The sequence below is a fragment of the Bombyx mandarina genome, chromosome 21 (assembly GCF_030267445.1).
Source record: "Bombyx mandarina strain Sakado chromosome 21, ASM3026744v2".
NCBI classification, from domain to species: Eukaryota; Metazoa; Arthropoda; class Insecta; order Lepidoptera; family Bombycidae; genus Bombyx; species Bombyx mandarina.
In genome coordinates, this window is record NC_143227.1 from 4,212,190 (window position 1) to 4,237,733 (window position 25,544).

General features: G+C 37.2%; 4 protein-coding genes and 1 long non-coding RNA gene across 8 annotated transcripts in view; 2 read left to right on the forward strand and 3 right to left on the reverse strand.

Moving 5' to 3' along the window:
• The window catches only part of LOC149500439 (uncharacterized), a 1,657-nt gene extending 219 nt beyond the window's left edge, over positions 1 to 1,438 (reverse strand). Inside the window, exons 1-3 of one of the 4 annotated variants that reach the window (XR_016324919.1) lie at positions 1,199 to 1,438; positions 678 to 965; positions 1 to 138 (exon numbers count right to left, since the gene is read on the reverse strand). The exon at positions 1 to 138 is cut by the window's left edge and continues 219 nt beyond it. This is a non-coding gene — a long non-coding RNA (uncharacterized LOC149500439). The other 3 variants (XR_016324921.1, XR_016324920.1, XR_016324918.1) reach the window with 3 other exon arrangements.
• An 825-nt stretch (positions 1,439 to 2,263) lies between these two features.
• LOC114242457 (uncharacterized) lies at positions 2,264 to 5,259 on the forward strand. The gene is made up of 7 exons (XM_028173622.2): positions 2,264 to 2,424; positions 2,499 to 2,623; positions 3,105 to 3,265; positions 3,474 to 3,709; positions 3,925 to 4,112; positions 4,877 to 5,048; positions 5,127 to 5,259. Exons 1-7 carry the CDS (start codon positions 2,407 to 2,409, stop codon positions 5,214 to 5,216), a joined length of 990 nt encoding a protein of 329 aa, XP_028029423.2. The 5' UTR covers positions 2,264 to 2,406; the 3' UTR covers positions 5,217 to 5,259.
• Positions 5,260 to 6,052: 793 nt separating this feature from the next.
• On the forward strand, positions 6,053 to 14,875 carry LOC114243778 (uncharacterized). The gene is made up of 7 exons (XM_028175388.2): positions 6,053 to 6,356; positions 6,444 to 6,532; positions 7,190 to 7,338; positions 8,599 to 8,834; positions 11,022 to 11,209; positions 12,372 to 12,540; positions 14,665 to 14,875. Exons 1-7 carry the CDS (start codon positions 6,339 to 6,341, stop codon positions 14,782 to 14,784), a joined length of 969 nt encoding a protein of 322 aa, XP_028031189.1. The 5' UTR covers positions 6,053 to 6,338; the 3' UTR covers positions 14,785 to 14,875.
• A 4,631-nt stretch (positions 14,876 to 19,506) lies between these two features.
• LOC149500440 (uncharacterized) lies at positions 19,507 to 20,381 on the reverse strand. Its single transcript, XM_089736335.1, has 2 exons — positions 20,228 to 20,381; positions 19,507 to 20,097 (listed from the first exon to the last, which is right to left on the reverse strand). Exons 1-2 carry the CDS (start codon positions 20,237 to 20,239, stop codon positions 19,588 to 19,590), a joined length of 522 nt encoding a protein of 173 aa, XP_089592461.1. The 5' UTR covers positions 20,240 to 20,381; the 3' UTR covers positions 19,507 to 19,587.
• A 3,031-nt stretch (positions 20,382 to 23,412) lies between these two features.
• On the reverse strand, positions 23,413 to 24,221 carry LOC114242530 (uncharacterized). Its single transcript, XM_028173721.2, has 2 exons — positions 24,088 to 24,221; positions 23,413 to 24,004 (listed from the first exon to the last, which is right to left on the reverse strand). The coding sequence occupies exons 1-2, from the start codon at positions 24,097 to 24,099 to the stop codon at positions 23,495 to 23,497; spliced, it is 522 nt and encodes a 173-aa protein (XP_028029522.2). The 5' UTR covers positions 24,100 to 24,221; the 3' UTR covers positions 23,413 to 23,494.
• Positions 24,222 to 25,544: the final 1,323 nt, after the last annotated feature.

Consider the following 25,544-nt stretch of genomic DNA (forward strand, 5'->3'; position numbering starts at 1 on the left):
TGATTGTTTACTTGTACTTGCTTCAGATATATTTAGGGGTGATGTGGCAATACACACTTGCCTTGCCTTTGTGTTCCTGTGCTGGAGCTACTTGGATAGCTTTGTCATTACTACACCTATTTTCAAGTGGCTGGACATCTGGAAATATGAAATAATGTTAGCAATTTCTAGGTACCCAACAAACTTATAGTTTGTAAATATATAGGATTATATGTGTACTGTAGTAGTAGTAGTAGTAGTAGTAGTAGTAGTAGTAGTAGTAGTAGTAGTAGTAGTAGTAGTAGTATGTAACTTCCTAGTCATCATCATCAGCCCATATAATATATCCCCTTGCTGGACACTGGCCTCCACTACCATTGAGAGGGTTTTTAGGCCTTAGTCCACCACGCTGGCCTAGTGCTGGTTGGTGGATTACACACCTAAGAAAATCCTAAGAACATTTAGGTGTGCAGGTTTCATCACAATGTTTTCCTTCACTGTTAAAGTAAGTAAGTGATATTACACTGTGATAAATTTTCATTATCACAAACTTCCTAGTACCTTATGTAATAGGAACTGAGGTCCACTTGCCCATTTTAGCTACTTCCACTAACTAACTAACTATTCTCCTTTTTTCTGATATTGTTATTTGATTATGAGATCTGTGAGTGTTATTAATTATTGACAGTTACACCTACCTTGACTACAAGATGGCAAAGGTATAATAATATAACACATCTCATTTTTAGTCGTCTCTTCAATCTCCTTGACAATAGTGAGTCTTTGCCGTTTCACAAATGCAGGTCGAGGTTCACTTTGAGTGAATTTTCGTTTTCTATCTGCCCGACAATCGAATTTGGATGGTAAACAGTTTGGTTTCATTCGAATTCATTTGATGGAGCCCATTATCTTGTATTGCATATAATTCTCAATGTCGTTTTCCAGCTAAAACATGAAATAATTTTCCAACACTTTCAATACATAACCTATAAAAAAAATATTAAAATGTTATTTTACTAATGTTAGGAATATAATTTCGACTGTGTAAAAAAGTTATTATAATGTATACCTACATTATCTCTTGAAAGATAAATAATGAACATATTATTGACTTAATCTTTTTGGAGGATGGAAAAAATGTATTTGGTCTAACTTTACGCCAATGTACATTATTTCATTTATTTATTTTTTAATTTTTTTAATTAAACTGTATACATACCAATCAATTGCTCCTTCAGGATTTATATTTGTTTTTTTTTCTCTCGATTAAAACCGCGTAGACGGTACAAAGTTTAGGCATTATAGTTGACGCATGCGCAGTACACATATTTTGCATACATTTATTCAACTAATAAAAATAGTAAATTAAACAAAAAACGAGTAATTTCGAAAGAGAACAAACGTGTTTTATGTAAGAACAATCGAAAATGAATATTTACGAGTCATTAAGGATGAAAAAATATAAAAAATTGCATTAGAGGGGCTAACTTGTAGGTATATTTTTAAATATTTTTTTTAAATAAATAAATGCAGAACAAACAATTATTAACAGTGAACAATCATGAACAAATGATGAACAAACGTATTAATAGAAAATAAGTATAAAATAGGAACAAAAATTTTTTTTGAGGGGCTAACTTCATTCACCTGGTCTTTCGGGGCCCCCTGAGAATGGGGGCCCTGGGCACGGGCCCCGTGTGCCCTTATGGTAAAGACGGTATTGCTTATGGATCATGTTTCTTTTGCCTCATTGATCCAAGAAATTAAACTAAAAATTAAAGGGTATTGGTACTAGCGATGTAAACCGATTACAATTTCTGGCTCCGGCTTATTACCGATTTGTTTCTCAAAAAACCGGTTTTATAAGGTATTTTTAGGTTTTTGTCATAAAGGCTAAATAATCATTAAATAAAACAAATTTACGTGCAAACGAAGAGTTTTCTTCATACAATTAATAGGGTGAGCATATTTTATATAAGCTTAATGATCTTATATTATCCAATAATAAAAAGCTTTTTAGTTTTGATTTAATACTATTGTATTTTTTTCTAAGTAGGTTTTTCTTATATTTTACATGGTAATTGTACTGTACTTTTTAAATGTAATGCACGGTAATTTGAGTCTCAAACACGGCATTTTTTATCTAGCAGCACGGTAGTGTTTGATCTGGTTGCAGTGGTGTGAACTGTGAATGTAACGCGTACTTAAAAACCGATATACTTAAATAAGAACCGGTGTTTATCGGTATCTATAAAAACCGGTTTCTCTCCGGTTTTCTTCGAACCGGGTTACATCCCTAATTGGTACCCATGAAAAGTTGCCCAAAAAAATTGTAAAATTCGAAAATTCCGAAATAATGTACATACACTATTTGTTTTAATTAGGAAACTAAAGGTTTTAAGATCGCGCTTCGGGCTTCTAGTAATCATGTCCATTACAACTCTGGTATAATTTAAATGTGTACTTAATTCTTCAGTAATTAAACACCGGTTCCGATTTAAAGTCAAACCTTTTTTCAGTATTATTTACAATTGAAAAAAGAAAATGCACACGAGGATGCAATTTGGTGTTGTACTTGGAGTAGGATAGAACCCGAGAAACCGAAAGAAGGCGAAAATGATGCAGAAAACGCAGAGGAATTACAGTAAGTAATCCTAATTCCATATGCCACTAATAAAAGCTTCAGAAATAAACTTTAAAATAAATATAATTTAGTAATTTAAAAAGATCTTAAAGTGTTAAGCATCATATAAACTTATACTGTAATAGAATATTAATTATACTAACCTGGCCTAAAGTACTAAATACAACCTATGAAACCTAAACATAATGTAACATGAAAAGAAAACAGTTTTAATATTAACTTATTGTAGTGTTATTAATGATCTGTGATCTTTACAATTGCTTGATGAATTGAAACCTTGACATTCAAGCAACATTCTCGATGAGTAGTCAGTAAATATTGTAGTCTTGTTACAGTTAGTTACAATTTTTTTTGTAAAAAATTTTCTTAGGCTTAAAACACGATAATATTTTGATTGTTAAAGTCTATTAATAAATTAAAAAGTTAATAAATACGTGAACATAATTCATAAGATTCTAAAATTCACATTTTAATATTACAGGGACTCTCAGAAGGAATCCGCAGAAAATTACATTATAACAGGTGGCTTGGATGACTACATAAAAGTGTGGCAATTAGATAATGGGAAACTGGAAATTAAGCACCAGCTCGAAGGACATTCTTTAGGAGTGATTTCAGTTGCGGTTAGCCCCGATGGGAAAAGTATGTGTCAGATCTATCAAGACAATTTACTATATAATATATATAGTATAATATAATATAGTATTAATATAGTCTATGAAAATAAATCTATAATTATCATCATCAAAATTAACCCAACCTGTGTTGAATATTAATTGCTACACTACAAAAAGATACTCATTGAGCAATAACTCTTTAACTTTTGTACACAAGCTACATTTAATTTTAGCCTTAGCAAGCAGCTCACAGGATTCATCATTGATACTATGGAATTTGATCTCGGGTGAAAAACTAAAAATGTTTGAAACTGGACTCACCGATGTTTGGACTTTAGACTTTTCACCAGATGGAAAACATGTTATTTCTGGAAGCAATGCAGGGAAAATACTCATTTTTGGAGTTGAAAGTGGTAAACAGGAGCAAGTATTGGACACCAGGGGGAAATTCACTCTTAGTGTGGCTTACGTAAGTAATTTTAATAAATTATTTAAATAAACTACCAACTTGCCCCAGTGAGTCTTCACTTATTATCAGTATACGGAATAAAGAATACAACAGCACAGTTGTACTGTAATGTATGTGTGTAAATGAGTAGATGGTCTATTAGGTATTGAATGCCTCTAAGCAATTTAATTAATTAATTTAAGAGAATTTAATAATTTTAAATTTCTGCTTTTTAGAGCCCTGATGGGAAATACATTGCCAGCGGAGCCTTAGATGGAATTATCAATATCTTTGATGTGGCTCAAGGAAAATTAGTACATACCCTTGAAGGACATGCAATGTCTATTAGAAGTTTATGTTTCTCTCCAGATTCACAGCTTTTATTGACTGGCTCGGATGATGGTCATATGAAACTTTATGATGTGTATGTGTATTTTAATATTTTTTTTACTCATACTTTAGTATTGGTTTCCAAAATGAGAACTCCATCTCTATCGCTTTTTTTTCTTATCTAACGGTAAACTGGCCTACAGAAACCTAAATTATTAAGCATGTGCATTATTTGTCAGCAATTCCATCCGCAGTGTGTTGTAAGTTCACCCATACATCTGTCTCCTAATTTTTATTTATGATTCATCGAAAAAGCGGCGCGACACGATAACCCTCTTATCATGGTAGCCGCAAACACCATAGACCTGATCTGGAATACCAAACGATTAGACCAGACGAACAGTCGTCGTTGCTCTAAACACATTATCTTGGACCCTCCCAATCCGCTATCTGTGCTTTTAGGCATTCCAAGCCCAGACACTGTTTCCGGCGAACCCTTCGAATGCAATGAAGGGCTCGTCGTGCAATTTGACCCACAAACACAGCTCATCGAGTTTCTCTCTGGATCTCCTAAGTTGGTCGCGATTCCGATCTGGTGGTAGATTCAGGAATGCACTCACTACCTTTGCTAGGGCAGATGTTAGCAAAATCTCTAAGGCTATCGCCTATACTATCGACGAAGCAAGCATAACTAGCAATAGGTAGACAAAAAAAAGCGATTTACAGAGAATTACATTTTTGAAAATACCCATTAATTTATGTGGCAGCGAGAGATAAAGACCTATCATCCTTAAATTTTATTAACGAAAACATTAATACAAGTAAAAAACTATTTTTAAAGTGTTTTTTTAATTACAGAGTACATGCTAATTTAGCAGGTACATTATCTGGCCATGCATCTTGGGTGCTGTCAGTAGCATTCTCTCCAGATGGAAAGCGTTTTGTATCGGGTAGTGCAGATCGGACAGTGCGTGTGTGGGATTTAGATAGCATGCAATGCCAACATACGTTCAAAGAACATAATGATCAGGTTAGTTAATAACCAGGTAAAATTTAATGTTATTGCACAATGTTTAAATAAATTAAGTATACATTTATTATTTTTCAGGTTTGGGGAGTGAAATTTAATGCTGAAAGTAACAAAATCATATCAGTATCCGAAGATAAGTGTGTGAACATTTATGATTGTCCTCTATAGATGTTATTATTTAAGTAATGAGTAATAAATTATTATTAAGCAATTGACCTATTTATACTTCCTTTATATCCTGAATCAATATTATTTTAGTAAACGTAGTATTGATAGAAAATTGGTAAGAAAATAATGACGGAGATATGAATAGAGATTGATTGCTGTAAAAGTTATTTAATCATGTCTATCTAGTAGGCAGTCTGAATCATGAATTCTCATGCCACCTTATTCTTAGTCTATGCCATACCATTATTCTTGTAGAAATATAAATTCAATTTGATTCATCACTATATTTTCTCTACCTGTCCGAGTAGGCAAAATCAACGATACGTTTTTTCAGTTTAAAATAACATCTCCTTAATGACATTAGTGAAACTTTTCAGTGGGAACGTACACCTTACGTTCCCACTTAAAAGTAGTTATTTGCAAAGATTGACAGCGTTCCCGCCAAAAAAAAATTGGATAATTTCATATTTCTTCAAGTTGAAACATGTGCTAATGGTAATACGTTAGTAATTTAATATCTGTAGAAGTGTACAAGCATGGGAAAATAAAATAAGATCGTAGCAAGTGCAAAAAACGCTCAATAGATTCGCACCATTTACCGAAAGGTTTTTTCATCTTCCCTAACTCCTACGCTGTTTTGTTATTACACTTCATTTAATTTCATTTCCAATAGCATTTTAATTCATTCCAGTCAATTTCATCTTTTGCTTCTTGCTTAAACATTATTTCAGCCTTATAAACTGTAATTTTGAAAAATTACATCTTATGGGCGAGATTTTCTTTGGCTGTCCAACAGACAAATCAAACAAAACTCCGAAAATGTCAGACTTTGTTTTGACAGCTGGCTTATAAAAAAAACTTGTATTTATGTTGGGAATTCGATTAATTAAACTCAAATATATTAAGTGTATAATCTATGATTTAAACTAAAATTCATATTTATTGATTACATTATTGTTGCAATTTGTGGCTCTCAAGATCGTTAAAATTTATTGGTCTAAAATTCCTTCTCAAATAAATATGTTAAACGTATAAATTCTCTGTGTGAACTACCTAGTTTTATTTGTGAACGACAATAATTTACCAATAGCTTCAATAAGAGCTATTTAAACATATCTAAAAATGCCGTCAAATACAATAGTAAGTTCTTTCCAGGTGTTTAAATACTCTAAGATTTAGATGCGCAAATTTCATTATGAACTGAATTGATAACATTCCCTTTTTCAGCATTCAATATTGTTAAAAAAGGAGAATGCTCACGAAGATCTGATATATGGATGCGCATGGGCAAATATTAACCATTCAACAGACTCTAAGTATTCAAAGATATATTTATTAATTTACCATAATGATTTTTATTTTTGAAAGTAAAGACATGACTCTTTTTCATATCCTCTATTGTAATATTCTAATTGTCGAATTAGAAATAGACGACAACAAGGATTGCTGTATAAATAGTTTTTTCAGAAAACTGCAGCAATACATTTCTGTGAGCTACTTCTTTACAGTTTGCTATTTTTTTTATAATATTCCAAATTATTACACTTCTTTGGGTATTATCAAGTAGCTGAAAATTGTTTTTAAAACGTAATAATTCAGAAATTATTAATAAAAATACATTTGTTTCTTTATATCTCTTATTTATGCTCGTACCTGCTTTCTTTTTTATCACTGAAAGCTTATTTGCGGACGTTGAATTTACGGAACTGAAGAACTTTTACTGACTGATTACTCAATTCAGTTACTCTCACATCAGAGTCAATAATTACTTCTGTAATCCAAAACTGTTCTTGTAATCTGAATACTTTCATACAGCTTTTAGACTATTATTACATATTTTATTTATACCTCAGGTCTGAGTAGGTGGGTAGGTAATATTTAAAAAAATCTGTGAAACTGTAAGCTATGTGATATTGCCTATTGTCTATAATTTCCTATGAAGATTTATCAATTGCAGTTTTCTTTCATTCTAGAGGTCCATCAAAGGATTACATAGTAACAGGAGGCTTAGATAATTTAGTAAAAGTTTGGTCATATGAGAATAATAAACTAGAGCTATTACACACCCTCGAAGGACATGAAATGCCTGTTGTATCAGTTGCTGTTAGTCCTGATGGAGAAAGTAAGTTAATTTTTTTATTATATTTACTTTGATTAGGGTACAATTGAGATTGATAGGTTCCACCTACATTCAGGTGTAAATGAGGTATGTTTTAGGCTGTGGTGTAGGTTAACCATTATACAATTGAGGCTTTGATAAGATATTTCAAGATGAATGTTGCCCTCACTGATGTCTATTGGCTCTGGTAACCACTGAAGACCAGGGGTTGCATGTAATAAATACATTTTACAAAATTCAAACTACTCATATTAGCTGACCATTAATCGTTTATAAATACCCAATTAATTTACATTTTTAATGAAATTAATTCCTATGGAGCTTATAAATAGATATTGATATCACAGTGAAAACATAATTTAATTGCAGAAAAAAGCAATTACCATGTAATTCACTGTCTCATAAAATGTAGGCCTTGGACTTTTTAGGCACATGGCCCACTAAATGATGAGCGGCTACCACGTCTCATAGATGCCACACAACACCAGCCACAGCCCAGCTGCTGCATACATCTAATCGACAAGCATATAATTAAAATTTGAATAATAAAAAAGTTATATGTTTTCATCTCCCATTAGTCAGAGAGCATTAGCATTCATTACAATTTTTTTATACTATTTATGTTTTGATTTTTTTTATTGCTTAGAGCTTACAGTTCACATGGTGTTAAGTGGTTACTGGAGCCCATAGACATCTACAACGTAAATGCGTCACCCACCTTGAGATATAAGTTCTAAGGTCTCAAGTATAGCTACAACGGCTGCCCCACCCTCCAAAACGAAATGCATTAATTACTGCTTTAGAATAGAACGGCAGAAATAGGCAGGGTGGTGGTGCCTACCCGTGCGGACTCACAAGAGGTCCTACCACCAGTAACAATATGTACAATAACATCAACTTTCAAGGAAGCAGTTCAAATTCTATACCAACAGTTTCATTATGGGAAAGGGGCAAAGCATTGGAATGAGTCCTCAAAAAATTATATGATTGAATTTTAGAACCTAGTTCCTACTTATTTAAGTAGTGACTGCTTGGAACAAGCTTCCAGAAGCTCCAAGAAGGCACCAACCTAAAACTCTTTCAACAATGTACTTGAAAATTCAACACATTAACACATTATCAGCCAAAGCTGTTAGTGTGTTTTGTAAAATAATTTATATAATAATCGGCTATAATTCTACATAAGATTTTTCTTTTTAACCTATCAGTCAGTTGTTTACTAAGTTGGATATAACTAGAGATAATCTTGCTCCTAAATTTTAGCAATCGCTAGCACGTCCCTGGACTCTTCACTTATCATATGGGATCTCTTAGATGGACAAAAAATACGAGAAATACAAACGGACAGTTCTGATATGTGGAAGATTGTGTTCTCACCTGATGGTAGCCAAGTAGCCACTGGAGGTCACACTGGAAAGGTGACTGTGTATGGAATAATCAATGGAACCGTGGATAAAGTGCTAGATACGAGGGGAAAGTTTATTATGTCTGTTGCCTGGGTGAGTAATATTTGGTGTCCATAAAATTAGAAGTTCTCTAAGAAGCGAGGCGATTTAATTTTTTTTAGTTTGGGTGGATGAGCTCACAGCCCACCTTGTGTTAAGTGGTTACTGGAGTCCATAGCCATCTACAACGTAAATGTGCCACCTACCTTGAGATAAGTTCTAAGGTCTCAGTACAGTTACAACGGCTGACCCACCCTTCATACCGAAACGCATTCCTGCTTCACGGCAGAAATAGGCAGGGTGGTGGTACCTACCCGTGCGGAATCACAAAAGGTCCTACCACCAGTGTGGGGCAGCCGTTGTAATTATACTGAGACCTTAGAACCTATATCTCAAGGTGGATGGCGCATTTACGTTGTAGATGTGTATGGGCTCCGGTAACCACTTAACACCATGTGGGCTGTGAGCTCGTCCACCCATCGATGCGATAAAAAAATAAAAAACAGTATTTAAATTTGAAACGTCGGAAAAGTAAAATGAAAATTTTAATATGTACTAAAGGAGAAACTAAACAGTAAAATGGTGTTACACACGCGCTGGGGTTCGGGATGAATAAAAATTCTACCGAAGTATAAATTTAAACTGTATTTATCACCTAGAACACTCACAGAATACTTTACAACTCGTAGTTAACTTCTTCCGATTCGCTTCAGGTGATCCATTCGCTATTTCGCTTCGAGTAGTTCCGATTACTAACTGACTGCGTGCCCCATCTCTGCAACGCTTTTATAGTCGATACGACATCTCTAGAATTATCGAGAATATTCCTCACAAGTCGAGTATTTTCGATGTGTGTTTCCGCTATCTGACAATAGATGGCGTTGTACTTCTCGAGCGTTCTTAATGATATTCGTTTCGGTTATTAGATGATAGATGGCGTTACTGTTGCTGACATAGAATCGTTTTAATAGGGTCTACGAATCGCGTGAACCGAATAAAATTCTGTGTCACTAATGTCACAATGCTATTTCTTATTATGACCTAATCTGTGTTATTGGGCAACGGCTTTCTCTGTGCGGCTTTTTTAGTTCAATTAGTAGAGGACCTTTTGGCGGGAACGCCAGGAGTGAAGTTGTGTGATTTGTTTTATTTTGTGTATTTAGTGTATCTTTAGGTTTAAATGTGTAATAACGGTGGTTTATTAATTGTTTTTTTTTTTTTTTTTTTTTTTTTTTTTTTTTTTTCCTACCTAAGCTGATAGCCTTGAGAGGCTATGTCAGCGTAACCCTAACTTTAGTAGGTGAGCTCACGGGGCTCAACCTGACGATGTTGCTAACACGAACCCTAGCAAGAGCCGTGCTTCGCAGAATCTACCACCGGATCGGAAACGCGACCCACTGAGAAGATCCGGCGAGAAACTCAGCTGTGTCTGAGAGTTAATTTACTCGTCGAGCCCTTCGTCGCAAGCGACGGGTTCGACGAGAACGGTGACCGGTGCTTGAAGTACCTAAAAGCACCGTTAGTGGATCGGGAGGATCCGAGATGACGTGTTTTGGGCGACGTCGACTGCTTTCCATTCTGTCCGCAGGATCGGGAATGTAGTTACCGGCGGCCACGATGAGAGGGTTCTCGTGTCGTGCCGCTTTATCGAAGTGGCGCATGGACGCCGACTGAAGATACTTACTGATGGACTCTAAGTCCAGGTCGTCATGGAGGTCGACGTTCCTGACGAACCACGGGGCTCCGACGGCTATCCTACAAAAACGGGATTGAATGATTTGAAATGATTTTAAGTGTATGCGGGCCGCGTGAGCGAACACTACACTTGCATAGGTCATGACGGGGCGTATGCAAGTTTTGTAGAGTGTCACCTTATTTCTAAGGGATAACTGTTTAGTATCTGTGAAAGTGCACAAATGTGGGAAAATAAAACAAAGCTGCTGAACGTAACTTCTCGGGATCCTCCAAAAAGTCCACTGAAAAAGTCTCCGTAAATAACCACCATTTTACTGAGATTATATTTCATCCCACATCATCTCATCTGATTTCATTTCATGCCATGTTTCATATTAATCAACTTCATTTCATTTCACTTGATATTATCATTTTTCGTATATAAAATAGTGATAGTGCAGTTTTCATTAAAATTAAAATAAGACTTGGCCTAAAGGTCTTAGTTACCAGGTCATAAAATCCGTTAAAAAAATTTCACTTAGTAGATTTAGATTTGAAACGTTTCAGAGCCCCGATGGTAGGTACATAGCGAGCGGCGCGGAGGGCGGTTCGGTTTACTTGTTCGATGTGAGCCAAGGGAAGATGCTGCACACGATAGAGGCTCACGCGCAGGCCGTCCGGAGCCTCGCGTTCTCACCCAAAACCAAACTCTTGGCATCGGCATCCAACGACGGCTACGTCAATGTTTACAATATGTAAGCTATTTTATTGTTTTAATAGCGTTGATAAAAATCTTTACTTTTATACTAACATTATAAAAAGGAAAGATTTGTTTGTTTGTTTGTATTGAATAGGCTCCGAAACTACTGAACCTATTTGAAAAATTCTTTCACTGTTTGGAAGCTACACTATCCCCGAGTGACATAGCCTATATTATTTTTTAACAAAAATATTTTCATAATGTTTGCGAATTTTGCCATGAGTCGCATTGGAAATTTGAATTCTCATTTACTGGTGGTAGGACCTCTTGTGAGTCCGCACGGGTAGGTACCACCACCCCGCCTATTTCTGCCGTGAAGCAGTAATGCGTTTCGGTTTGAAGGGTAGGGCAGTCGTTGTAATTATACTGAGACCTTAGAACTTATATCTCAAGGTGGATGGCGCATTTACGTTGTAGATGTGTATGGGCTCCAGTAACCACTTAACACCCAGGTGGGCTGTGAGCTCGTCCGCCATCTAAGCAATAAAAAAAAAACGGAAGTCACCTAAATTCTGCGGCGCAGAGTAGGGGTTAATCGATGGTGATGAGACTTTTTTTTTCCTCCTACCTAAACTGATGGTCTTGAGAGACCATTTCAGCGTAACCGGGCGAGCATGAAACATAAAATAAATAATAGTCTAAAAAAACTAACAAAATACGCTTTTATAGAAAATCCAACTATAAATTTGAATTAAAAATAATATAACAAAAAAATATTTTACTGTAAAAAAGCGTGGGGTGCTTTTCAGGATATTATCAAAATAACCCTCCTACTAAAACTGTTCATAAAATATTTATAACTACTGATACTATGCACCTCACAATTTTCTTACAATATAATTATTTTTTCGTACACTATTTTTAATTCAAATTTATTTTTTATTTTTTAGTTGGAATTTCTATAAAAGCGTATGTTGTTAGTTTTTTTAGACTATTATTTATTTTGAATTTTTTAGTTGAATTTAAATTTTTTTAATCTTTTTTTTAATATTGAATTGTCATCGGTCCTTAATAAGTATACCAAATTTCGAGTTAATCCTACGTCATGAAGGGGGTCAAAATCATGTTCAAAGATTCCGTTACATACTAACATAACATACGTCTGAAGCTAATAAAAGCGTATTAACGAGGGTAATATCGAAAATGTTGTGAATTAGCGAAAGCGCAGCGCTGCAGAACAAGCTGGACCACAAATGCTGGGCGGTCTCCGTGTGCTTCTCTCCCGATGAACAAAGAATGGCGACTTCGGCGGCGGACGGCAGCATCCGCATCGTCCTACTTGAGGAGTTCCGTGTACTCCACACCTTCGAAGAGCACACACATATCGTGAGTAATTACACTATAAACAAACCTTCGTTGTTCAATCGTATACTGTTCTTATTTTAGTTTTAATTATAATGAAATGAGCGTAGTAGAAATTGTAGTTTGGGATGTTGAACGACAGATGGAAGATCTTCCACCGAGCGGGTGATATTACTCGGTAAACCGACGGTCCAAATGTTGTGGTGCGGAACTTGTATATATGCAGGCTTATTTTGAAAATGTCGTAAGCGAGATTCAGGCATCTGTCAAATATCTTGAATAGTATGATGGCTACCCGTCACGGTAGTGTAGGTATCTATTTATCCCCATTTGGCTCCATCCTTGTAACATGATACTTGGAACACATCGTATGAATTGCACAAAACACAATTAACAATATTTGAATTTCATAGTCGAATTAGAGGCATTAATTGAGGTACACCCGACCAGTCGTTGTCGAATCGGCGTGATGTCCAGCCGAGGGGAGAAGGGACAGATGCACTCCACACACAAATAGTAGTATGGCCCCAGCCTGCGGGTTGTTGAGAGAGGGGAGGTTTTAGTCGGTTCAACCCCGATATGTCTGCCACCTCCAACACGTAAGCCGAAGTCCGCATATATTCTCTTAACCCAAAAAAAGAAGAAGAACGCAACTAACTGTATCATAATGAGTAAGCTGGTATTCAAATTGGATCGTTGCGCGCCAAAAATAGACAGCACTAATAGTGACGATCTTGACACGACACAGGAAAATACCGTCGATTAATTGACAATTGATAAATGGAGCTGATAAAGCAGAACCGCAGTAGTAACGACAGATATTCTAAAGACATAACCCAATTTTATAACATGTACTGTTGAACGAACTGTATAGTGGTCTCTGAAGCATATATGAACGAGAGATGATTTCAACCCTGAGATATGATTTCGAAGTGTTAACGTACGATTGCTTCGTAGCAGAAATAGGCAGGCTTGTGTTGCTTACCCGTGTGGGCTTATAATACAGTCTACATACAACAAGAGAACGTTCCTGCCCACTCCCCAGTGAACTGCTTAAAGTTCGCGCACATTAAAGTTGGCTGCCTCGCATCGCATCGCATAACAAAAATCCCTACTAAATCACTTTCGTACATTTCATCACTACATAGTATAAAACAAAGTCGCTTTCTCTGTCCCTATATCCCTATGTATGCTTAAATCTTTAAAACTACGCAACGGATTTTGATGCGGTTTTTTTTAATAGATAGAGTGATTGAAGAGGAAGATTTATATGTATAATAACATCTATTAAATAGTGGAGAAATCAATAATAAATTACTGTTTCCTAGGCGAAGCGAGGACGGGTCGCTAGTTTAAACTAAAGCGCACTATAGGCGATGCGACGCGATGCTCTACGGCCTCTCGTGGTTGTAGTATGCGCGGTACTAAATTCACGATTTACGACACCTACTTGAAGAGATGGGTGGTGATATTCTAGGACACCATTCAAACATCGATATGGATTTAATATAAAAACGAAAAGATACATTTTGCGAATAGTAAACTGAACTACTGATTACTAACTTATTTTAGATTCTGTTGCCTTGGTATTTACGTTCATTAAATCATAAATATTGCAAGTATTATAAATATAGTAAGATTTACATTCGATTATGATGAAGAAATCGACGAGCGAACTAATCCATAGACACAGCCCACTGAGTGTCTGGCCGGATCTTCTCAGTGGGTCGCGTTTCCGATCCGGTGGTAGATTCTGCGAAGCACGGCTCTTGCTAGGGTTCGTGTTAGCAACGTGTTCAGGTTTGAGCCCCGTGAGCTCGCTTACTGGTTAAGGCGACGCTGATATAGCCTCTCAAGGCTATCAGCTTAGGTAGAAAAAAAAACTGCTCTTGCTAGGGCCAGTGCACATTCTCTCAGATGGAGCTCAGTAAGCTCACCCACCAGACATAGCGCAGCTAGTATAGCCCTTAGGCTACCAGCGAATAGGTATGAAGGATAGTTTTTTTTCTGCCCTTGTAGGCAGACGAGTATACGGCCCACCTGATGGTGAGTGGTTACCGTCGCCCATGGACTTCAGCAATGCCAGGAGCAGAGCCAAGCCGCAGCTTACAGATAGTAAAAGATAGTAAATCTCAAACTTGTTTTCAGGTTTGCGGTGTTCAGTTCAACGCTGACGGTTCCAAGCTTGTATCAGTATCGAAAGATAAAAGTATAAATATTTACGAATGCCCTATCCCACCGAAGTCTGCGAAAAAAGTTAAAAAATAAAGAATCCGCTTCAAACCAAATGTTGAGTTTATAAGAAAATAGTGATTTATTGATTTGTTGTTGTGATGTCAAATAAAGTTATGTGAGCAAAGTTATGTGTTTTATTAATCATGGTTACATTTGTATTGGATGGTTAAAAAGTAGGTAGGAATTTAAAGGCTTGAACAATTCATAAATGACTATTTCTCAACTCAAAAAGATATTATTCCAAAAATGCTCTCCACAAACACTCGAATGAGGAATGGACTACACTACGTGATTGAGTTTTTTCGACGTTCGTTGATATAAAAAAACGAAAATAAAAACTTTTGGATTTTGGTTACTGAGGTGCTTTCGTATTTTTTGATTACTGAGGTACTTTCGTAATTTGATTACTAAGGTACTTTTGTATTTTGATTACTGAGGTACTTTCGTATTTTAGGTTTTTATTCGGATCTTCGCTTTGTTAGTACTACCTTTTCGTCATATTTTCTTTGTATAATGACGTCCGCATTAACGATGTCTAATAACGGTATTTGATAGAATATCCGGTTGTCCGGTGTCAGAAAGTTAGTCATCCGTAAAAAAAATAATACATGTGTGCAATTCACACGTGGTAGAAGTGAAACCTTCCAAAATTAAAATACAATTATCCTAAACGTCTTAAGTATATGTAAAATTTTGTCATTAGTAAATAATTGTAAGGTAGCGCCCTCTGTGAATTGATATTTTAATTTCACGTATAATCCTAAATTAAAATTCACTACAAGAGCTTTCATACACACGTTAGTATTAAAAAATCTCACAGATGGCGCTGTATTAAATAGTATGTATATTTCTGTCTCATTCTTTTGTATTTGTGTCTCTTACCTGTCGTTTTTTCCGTTGCATCCGGATTGAAATCACAACGATTCTAAAGAAGTTTTCACTTCAAAAGGTCGTATCGTATCGTATAAATAGTTTTATAGTCCCACACAGTAAGTCGTATCGCCTGGTCTCCCTTGATTAATTTTCGGCATAAGCGGATTGCGCCCACCGGCTTGTTACCAACTTCTATTTTAACCTGATTTCTTTTTTGTTGGTACACAGTGCACTCACCGGGAAACGCTGAGATGTATTTAATTTAATATTTGTTTTTGAACAAGAATAATAATAATTTATAAAATTATAATTTATAAAGCTGTTGATTAAAGGCCTATGCCTTCATTTTATACTGGCTATAGCTTCATTTTATTTACATAATTGAAACAGTAAAGAAGATTCTCGAAAAAAACAATTCAAATGCATGTCCCGCGACTATTGTATATTATTTTTTTATTGCCGTATAGGCAGACGAGCATACGGCCCACCTGATGGTGAGTGGTTACCATCGCTCATGGACGTCAGCAATGCCAGGGGCAGAGCCAAGCCGCTGCCTACCGTTTAATACTCTCCACACTCTCAAGTGAGAAAGGTAAGTACAATCGTCCTATTTCATTCATAAGCTGGGTTGCAAGGGCCACACTAGTATTTATTATAAACTTCGGTAATAATTCATAATACAAAACCTGCAAAAAAAAAAAAACGGTTGAGTGTACTCTGCAGAGGAGCAAAATACTTAATCATTACTCGTATATACTAATTTCAAATTAAATGTGTTATTATCTATGGTAATTTCCCGCCATCAAAACAAACTGCCATATTGTTCGTCTGTTATAGTCTTCAATTGAAAATATTTTATCAGAAGTTAAAAAAAACAACAATCTAATAATGGAAGAAGAATAAAGCTAAATTAATAAATTAGTTTGCTAACACTACGGCTTCATGTTTTCAATGATCGTTCGCATAAAAGGAAAGCATTTATCAAAAATATTTACATCGGTAGCGATTGAATCGGTATCGGCTTAATTTGCGTGGAATTATGCGGTCGGGAGTCCGCCGGGAAATCAACTTTGAATTCAATTTGCCGCGGCTCTGAACAGAAAAAAGCAATCTCCTCATTTTTACCTGCCCGTCTATAACGTAACAACATTTGTACTAAAATATTGCCGAATACATTTTAAATTTGATTTCAACAGATCAAATGCGATTAGTGGATAATATTGATTTATTAGTTCCCTTGATAAATAAAGTTGTTAATTACCTACTATTACCATTATATTACTGGATATAAAGTAAGTTAGTAATTCTTAATATCGTATCTATTTATGGTCATTTTGTCGTTTATGTGTATTCTTAGTATTTATAATAATGACTGCGTTCGAAAAACGTATTTGAGAAATTGTATGTACTGCCTATTGATGTCACACGAATGTTAACATTATAAATGATAACACCTATTTGTCAATTTATTTGTCTAGCTTATAAAAGTTTTTTTCTTTAATACCTAGTTCTTGATCAATACTATACTCTAGAAACTACAGCGCGTGTATTCATTATACTACTTGTAACCTCCATAATATGATCTATGACATAAAGAGGTTAATATGTTATAGAGTTGACATAAATGTTAATTTTGAATTTTGAATATTGAAATATTAGAAGAAAGAACATAAGAAATATAAAAAGATTTTTGAATTGTCACTACATAAAAACAAAGTCGCTTTCTCTGTCCCTATATCCCTATGTATGCTTAAATATTGAAAACTACGCAACGGATTTTGATGCGGTTTTTTTAATAGATAGAGTGATAGAAAAGGAAGGTTTATATGTATAATAACATCCATTAAATAGTGGAGAAATACTGTTATCAATAATAAATTACAGTTTCCTAAGTGAAGCGAGGGCGGGTCGCTGGTAAAATATGAAAAACATAAAAACTGGTGAAGCACTAGCTTTAAATATTGTTTCTCTTTATAGAGCAACTCAATTTGTGGTATAGTTTTACTCTAGTAAGCTTTATATTTTATGTGAATAAAATAATACATTATATACTTGTGTGTTTTAAATCTAGCGAAAATTCAAAACGAGTTTCATGTATCCAGGTTTTTAATCGTCACGTTTCACTAGATAATATTTGGCAATTTAGTAGTGCTGCATGTCGTATTGTGTGCGGCGCTGACTATCGGAGGTATCGGTGTCGTAATCACGGCCGCCGGCAGCGCCATTCAATGAGATGAAATCACTATGCGGCTGTATGAATAATTCAGGTGCGGTCCATCGGCTAGGTACACCCCGCCCGGCACCGCACTACACTGCCATCGGGCCGCGACAACACTGTTTCTATAACATCTTTATAAAACAGTTCATGTTTCGTATAAATTCGTTTTTTTTTAGTTCGTAGTCGTAATTGTTATTAGTCGCGATTCTCTTTTATGATGGAACTTACTAGAATGTAAAATAAATAATATTTTAAAAAAACTAACAAAATACGCTTTTATAGAAAATCCGACTAAAAAATAGAAAATAAATTTGAATTAAAAATAGTGTAAGAAAAAATGATTTATTGTAAAAAAAGCAAATTTCAAATTTTCTAATTTCGAGTTAATACGACATTTTGAAGGGGTCAAAATCGTGTTCAAAGATTCCGTTACAAACATACGTCTGAAGCTAATAAAAGCGTAAAAAGAAACTTGTCGCCCTACTGTTTTCGCAAGGTAAAGCTTTGGTCTTCCCCATGATCGACTATGGTGATGTGTGCTACTTTGACCTGAATGCAGATCTACTCAATAAACTTAACCGGCTTCTCAATAACTGCATTCGATTTATTTATAATCTTCGGAAATACGATCACGTATCTTCTTATCGCTCCCAACTCAAATGGCTCCCCATTCGTCAACGCCGTAGCTTGCGTGCTCTCAGTACTCTTTACTCTTTGTTGCACTCCCCAAATCCACCTGCTTATTTAACAAATTCCTTTCAATACTTAGGGTCTGACCACAGCCGAAATCTTCGTTCATCTCACAATCTTCTTCTTCGCTGTCCTCCACATAGTTCTGACTTTTTACATTCTTCATTCACAATTCAGTCTATTCTTCTATGGAATGCGTTCCCACTCAAAATAAGGTCGGCCACTACACGTGAAGCGTTTAAGACGAAGGTTCGAGAACTGTTTCTCAGAGAGTTAGCAGAGTCATCTAATTGATAATATTTGTTTATATATGTTTTTATATGTATATATTTATATATATCTATATATTTATGTATATGTATTTATTTAAGTACTATGTATTATGTATGTTATATATACACATAATATATGTTTAAGTAACATCCCCTTCACACTACACCTACCAAGCTTCATCTCTGCACTCCCCTAAGGTAGACTGTTAGAGAATGCCTATGGCATTAAGTCCGCCTTTATACTTTCTAGTATAAGAAGTTATAAATAAAATAAAATAAATAAAGCTTTGATGAATTATTTAAGTATCTTCAAATAGTATTTAATGAAGCTTTTGACTGCGTCTATCTGTTTTTTTGGCGATTTTGATAGGTTTTCGCCAATAGAAAGAGCGATAAACAAGGAAAATTTGTGTTGATAATTTGTAAATATTTTGAACGAGATGTCTTAACTATGACTGTTTTATCTCAAATTACTGTTTTCGTTGTAAGCTTAAACCATAGATAGACCTTATTATAGGTTTCATACTTCAGTGGCTTAAACGGATAACGCTGGTGTCAAATCCTATCACATGTGAACCGGTAATGCAATTGACGCAAAAATTTAAAATTGAGAAACAGCTTTGATGTAGAACAGCTATGCCCATGTCTTCCAGTGGGTTGAGCGAAGCTACTGGCGTAAAGCTAGTTTAATTAAATACAAAATTTAAGCTTTACAAAATTTATTGAAAACTATTTGTGAAATTAATCTAATCAATAAATAGCACTATATATTATTGGATCAGTCTAGTGGTGGTAGGAAATGGCAGGGGAAGAGAAGGTCACTTGGGTTAAGGGAGCACTGTTGTAGGCGATCTTGGCAACTGGGGCGGCGTATGCGACCTTAGCGATGGGTGCGCTGTAGGCGATTTTAGCAACAGGAGCACTGTAGGCGATCTTGGCTACAGGTGCGGCGTAGGCCACAGGGGCGGAGTAGGCGAGCTTGGCGACGGGAGCGGCGTACGCGATCTTGGCGGGCTGAGCGACGGGGTGTCCCTCGTAGCGGACGTTAGCGTTAAATCCGTTTACTTTGTCGGAGGTGTACTCGACGATGCGGTGGACACCGTCGGGTTGCACCAGCGAGTAGAAGCCCTGGACGGCGTCTCCGGCGCGGGACTCCTTCTGTTGCTTGATGTCTCCGCTTTGCTGGTCGTGAACGGAGTACTCGAAGTCGTAGTGTGCTGGGGCTTCGTGCTCAGCATATTCCAGAACTGGAAGAGCTGAAGCGGCCACCGCCAGGGAGAGGACGACGAAAAACTGGAACACAATTAAAATGCATTAATCAAAACACATACAACACACGTTCTGAAATAGTTTATCACATATCTGAAATATTTTTCTTCGACGAGTAATATTTTGGTTCTGATGAATTAATTCTGATAAGTACCTTAGCTGCCATTGTTGTTGTATTGGACGTTGTAATTCAACTGTATCGTTTTTCGAAACCACACCTGTTTTTATATGTACATGATTGGTCGTTCGCCTCGCGACAATTCGCCCGAGGCAATTGAACTCATTACTGAAACAATTAGAGAAAGAGGAAGGTCACACCAGTGGAATGTAGTGTTTCAAGATTCAAGAACTTTTAGCAAACACTCATGTACCTATATAATTTATTTTGCCAGTTTCTCGTCTCCGGGGAAATGAGTATTAATGCCCTAATTCGCGATCAAGATGCTGCAAGAAAGCTGTTCAATAAATTCGGTTTGATTAGATCAGGTCGTTCAAGTAAATTCGGGTAAATATATTTTGCCGTTTTTTAGTGGCGGTTATTTAGAGATAGCACTTGAATAGTACTAACTTAATGTCATCGAAACATTAATTATCGGTTGTAGGATGTCTTGTGAGTCCGCACGGGTAAGTACCACCAACCTGCCTATTTCTGCCGTGAAGCAGTGGTGCGTTTCGGATTGAAGGGGCAGCCGTTGTGCTGTAAAAACTAAGACCTTCGAACTCATGTCTCAAAGTGGGTGGTGGCATTTACGTTGTTGATGTCTATGGGATCCGGTAACCACTTAACACCAGGCGGGCCGTGGGCTGATCCACCCATATAAACAATAAACAAAATACAAACGAAGTAAATTGTCTTCTCTGGCTCTACAAAACTTGCATACGTTCGGTCGTAACATATATAAGCAAGTGTAGTGTTCGCTTACGCAGCCCGCATTCGCATAAAAACCCTACAAGTTATTCAATCCCGTTTTTAGAGAATAGCTGTTGGAGCACCGTAGTACGTCAGAAACGTAGATCTTCACGATTACCTAGTGCTAGAACCGATACGTAGGTATCTGAAATCAGCGTCGGAATGCTACTTCGAAAAAATGGGGCTACACGATAACCCTCTTATTGTGACTGCCGGTAACTACTCGTACATAGCCGATCCAGAGGAGCAAATGGTAAACAGTCGCCGTCACCCAAAACACATCACTTCTGATCCTCGTGATCCACTATCGGTGCTTATAAATACCTAACGCACTAACTTGAAACCCCTTCAAATCATACTGTCCCGTTTTTGCAGGATAGCCGTCGGAGTACCGTGGTATGTGAGGAATGTGGATCTCCACGACGACCTGGATCTGGATTCCATCAGTAGGTATTGGCATTAGTGTGCCATTTCGAAAAAGCAGCACCACACGAGAATCCTTTCATCGTGGCTGCCGGTAACTACATTCCCGATCCTGCGGACCGAATGGTAAACAGTCGACTTCGCCCTAAACACGTCATTTCGGAACCGCCCGATCCACTAACGGTGCTTTTAGGTGCTTCAAGCACCGGTCACCGTTCTTGTCGAACCCGTCGCTTGCGACGAAGGGCTCGGCGAGCAAATTAACCCACAGACACAGCCCCTTGAGTTTCTCGCCGGATCTTCTCAGTGGGTGGCATTTCCGATCCGGCGGTAGATTTTGTGAAGCACTGCTAGGGTTTGTGTTAGCAACAACGTCAGGCTCCCTGTGAGCTCACCTACTTGTTAGCTTACGCTGGCATAGCCTCTCAAGGCTACCAGCTTAGGTAGGGAAAAAAATATGAGACTAGAAGCCAGTATAAAAAGGAGAGTTAGAATGTGCTATGCCTGTATGTATTTTTTACCTATTATACATAAAAAATAAGCAGTAAAATTTCGGTTATTCCCTTAAACTGTGTGTTCATACTGCATAATGTAATTTTCTTAATAATTTCAAACAAAAATCTCGTTATCGTATTGTATAAGTACCATGTACCCTTATGATGGTTTTGAGGATTTTTTTTTGGTGTTAGAGTGGAACTGCGTTGTAAAATACCGTGTTATAGAAGGGTTACCAGTATACATACTTACGTCAGAAAGATCTGACAGCTGGCGACTTTCAAATGTTGAAAATATTCTTGATGACGTGTGGTAAGAGCTAGTTAAAACATAATTCAAATACATGTCACCACACATGAATTGCTTAAATGTTAGTACAATGTTGGCAATACACGTATAAAAAAGTGTGCCAGCGTCACACGAGAGGATCAGGATATTGTGCTGAAAGCACCAAGACATTTGGTCTAACTAAAACTATGCACTTAAACGGTTATAACTGTCGTGGCGTGCAACCTTTTTGAAACGACTAATGAATGATCTACAATGACAAGAAGACATAGACTAAGATGGAGACTTGACATTGTGACTTTTTCATACTTAACAAGGCGACAGGAAAAAGGGAAAGTTATTGTTATATTTTTTTTTTTGCTTAGATGTGTGGCCGATCTCGGTGTTAAGTGGTTACTGGAGCCTATAGACATCTACGACGTAAATGTGCTACCCACGCTTGAGATATAAGTTCTAAGGTCTCAGTATAGTTACAACGGCTGCCCCGCCCTTCAAACCGAAACGCATTACTGCTTCACGACAGAAACAGGCAGGGTGGTGGTACCTACCCACGCGGACTCACAAGAGGTCATACCACCAGTAAAAAGTATTAGTATAGTATTTGTTAAAAACAAGTATTACAACTTTTATACCCTAATCGACGACAAACGACTGAATCCACCGTTCAATATGACAAACATAAATAATATTTAGATACCTACTTTCCCTCTATAATGAAATAGAACCTGATACGCGGTCTATAAAGGATTCTTTTATCGCGTTTGTCTTCGCAAACCATTTTTAAATTACCGGAGCCCATGGACATCAAAATATGAATTTCGTCATGAATCTCGATATCTAAGTCTCAATTGTAGATATTGTATTGGCTGATCCATTCTTCAAACCAGAACGAGTGATGGCTTCGCGTACGAAATTGGCAATTGTAATACGGCCTGCTGATAATAAATTTTAATGGTAACTATACATAAATGTTATGAATTGTAACAAAAACGATAGTGAAAATTGTATTAAAGTTCGTGATGCGTGATTTTGAAGAATTACGCTTACATAGAGCTTACAATAACAGCGGCTTAACATCAACCTATACCAACAGTCTTCAGTAGTTATACAAGTCGGTAAGAATGCTATGAGATCTACAGTAATCATATGTTTTGTCAGGGATTATAAAAAATACATATTGTGTAAACCAGTGTTCTGTCAATAAACTAATATGAAAACAAAAAAATGGTTCAAATGATTTATTTAGCAACGATTCATACTCAATAAATACAACGATCAACAATAACAGTTATTGTAATTTGTAGTCTAGTGGTGGTAGGAAATGGCAGGGGAAGAGAAGGTCACTTGGGTTAAGGGAGCACTGTTGTAGGCGATCTTGGTAACTGGAGCGGCGTATGCGACCTTAGTGATGGGTGCGCTGTAGGCGATCTTGGTAACAGGAGCGCTGTAGGCGATCTTAGCTACAGGTGCGGCGTAGGCCACGGGGGCGGAGTAGGCGAGCTTGGCGACGGGAGCGGCGTACGCGATCTTGGCGGGCTGAACGACGGGGTGTCCCTCGTAGCGGACGTTAGCGTTAAATCCGTTTACTTTGTCGGAGGTGTACTCGACGATGCGGTGGACACCGTCGGGTTGCACCAGCGAGTAGAAGCCCTGGACGGCGTCTCCGGCGCGGGACTCCTTCTGTTGCTTGATGTCTCCGCTTTGCTGGTCGTGAACGGAGTACTCGAAGTCGTAGTGTGCGGGGGCTTCGTGCTCAGCATATTCCAGAACTGGAAGAGCTGAAGCGGCGACCGCCAGGGAGAGGACCACGAAGAACTGTAATAAATGAGTAATATTTGTTAGAATCGGTTAAAATAATATGAAATATAAATAAATTGATTATTATTTTCATTAAATACCTTAGCTGCCATTTTGTTGTCCGAATGTAGATACTAGACTGTGTCGATTCTGTGTCTGATTTCAGTTTTATACTCTGATTTCGGTTTGTTCTCGAGGTCTGTGTCACTCGACCCGCCCGCGGCATGTTAATTGCAATGGAAGGGTGAAGGCCGCGCTACACATTTCTTATGTCAACCTACTCATTACACGCGAACTGCTGATGTAATTCATGCAAAACTTTAAATTGAGAAATAGCTTTAGTTTACTCCACCCACATTTTCAAGTGGGTTTAATCTGAAACTACTAAGATTTAACTATTGTAAAAAGAGCAGTAGCGTTCGCTGACTGTTAGCTTACTGCTACGAAGACGTATTTGCTGGGAGCAGTGTAGCAGGTAGCCATTTTCAAGATAAGTTTGTATAGGTAAATACAAGTTCTGAACATTTGGACAATTTGCATTTGTACTCTTAGCTTACCGAGCAATTTCATCCGCTCGGTGGAAGAAACTTGTCGTTGTCGTTACCTTCCAAAGTGTTATAGTTAGGAACATTGATACTCTATATGGGTAGGAATATCTTCATTAACTGTTTTCCTATTAGCTTTACTATTCATACGTTTATTTATTGTGCCAGTCAGTGTATTCTACGTGATGGTATTGTGGTGGCAGGGCGTATTGTGAGGTCAAAGGTATCATAACCCGCTTATGGTAACTCGGTAATTTCTGCTGCGAAGCAGCCAAACCTTCCACTTTGAAGAGGGGGACAGCAGCAAGACAATTGAGCAATTTCACAAGGTGCGTGGCGTTATTCCCGTGATTATATATGTCTCTGTGCTCAGGTAACTACTGTCCACCTGGTCGCCTAGGTTCTTCTGCGAATCTCCTCTTTCCTGATTAGATTTCGCAGGGAAACTCAAAGAGCAAAGCTCTCTCTATTTCCCATTGAGTGACTATGATCCTTCTGATAAGGCCCGTTGACAGCGGCCACGACTCACTGCCGTGTGTTATGACTGGGAGCACACACTGGATAAAAACTTTCGTCTTGAGATACTGCGGTATTAGGGATGAGAATATTCTTTTTTTATATTTTTTTAGAATTGAAGGATAGTTGAAAGACCGTAGGCCTTTCCAGTTTCACCTGGACTGGTGGGCGATCAAAGCCCAAGAGAGGTGGGATTTGCTAACAGTTGCCCGAGTGCCTCCGAAGGAGACCTAACAACTCAAAAGCAGCTGCTTCGCGAATGAATCTACTACCGTATCGGAATCGCAACCCGCTGAGAACATGCGGTGAGAAACTCAACGAGCTGATGCATGGGTTAAATTGCACGTCGAACTCTTGGTCGAGTTCAACGAGTACGGTTACTGGGGTCCCCGAGCCTGCTCCTAGTGTTAAAGCAGAAGGCGTCTAATACAAAGGTTATTGGATCTGATGGATCCATATGGACGTTTCTAGGGCGTCGACGGTGACTGGCTCCTGCG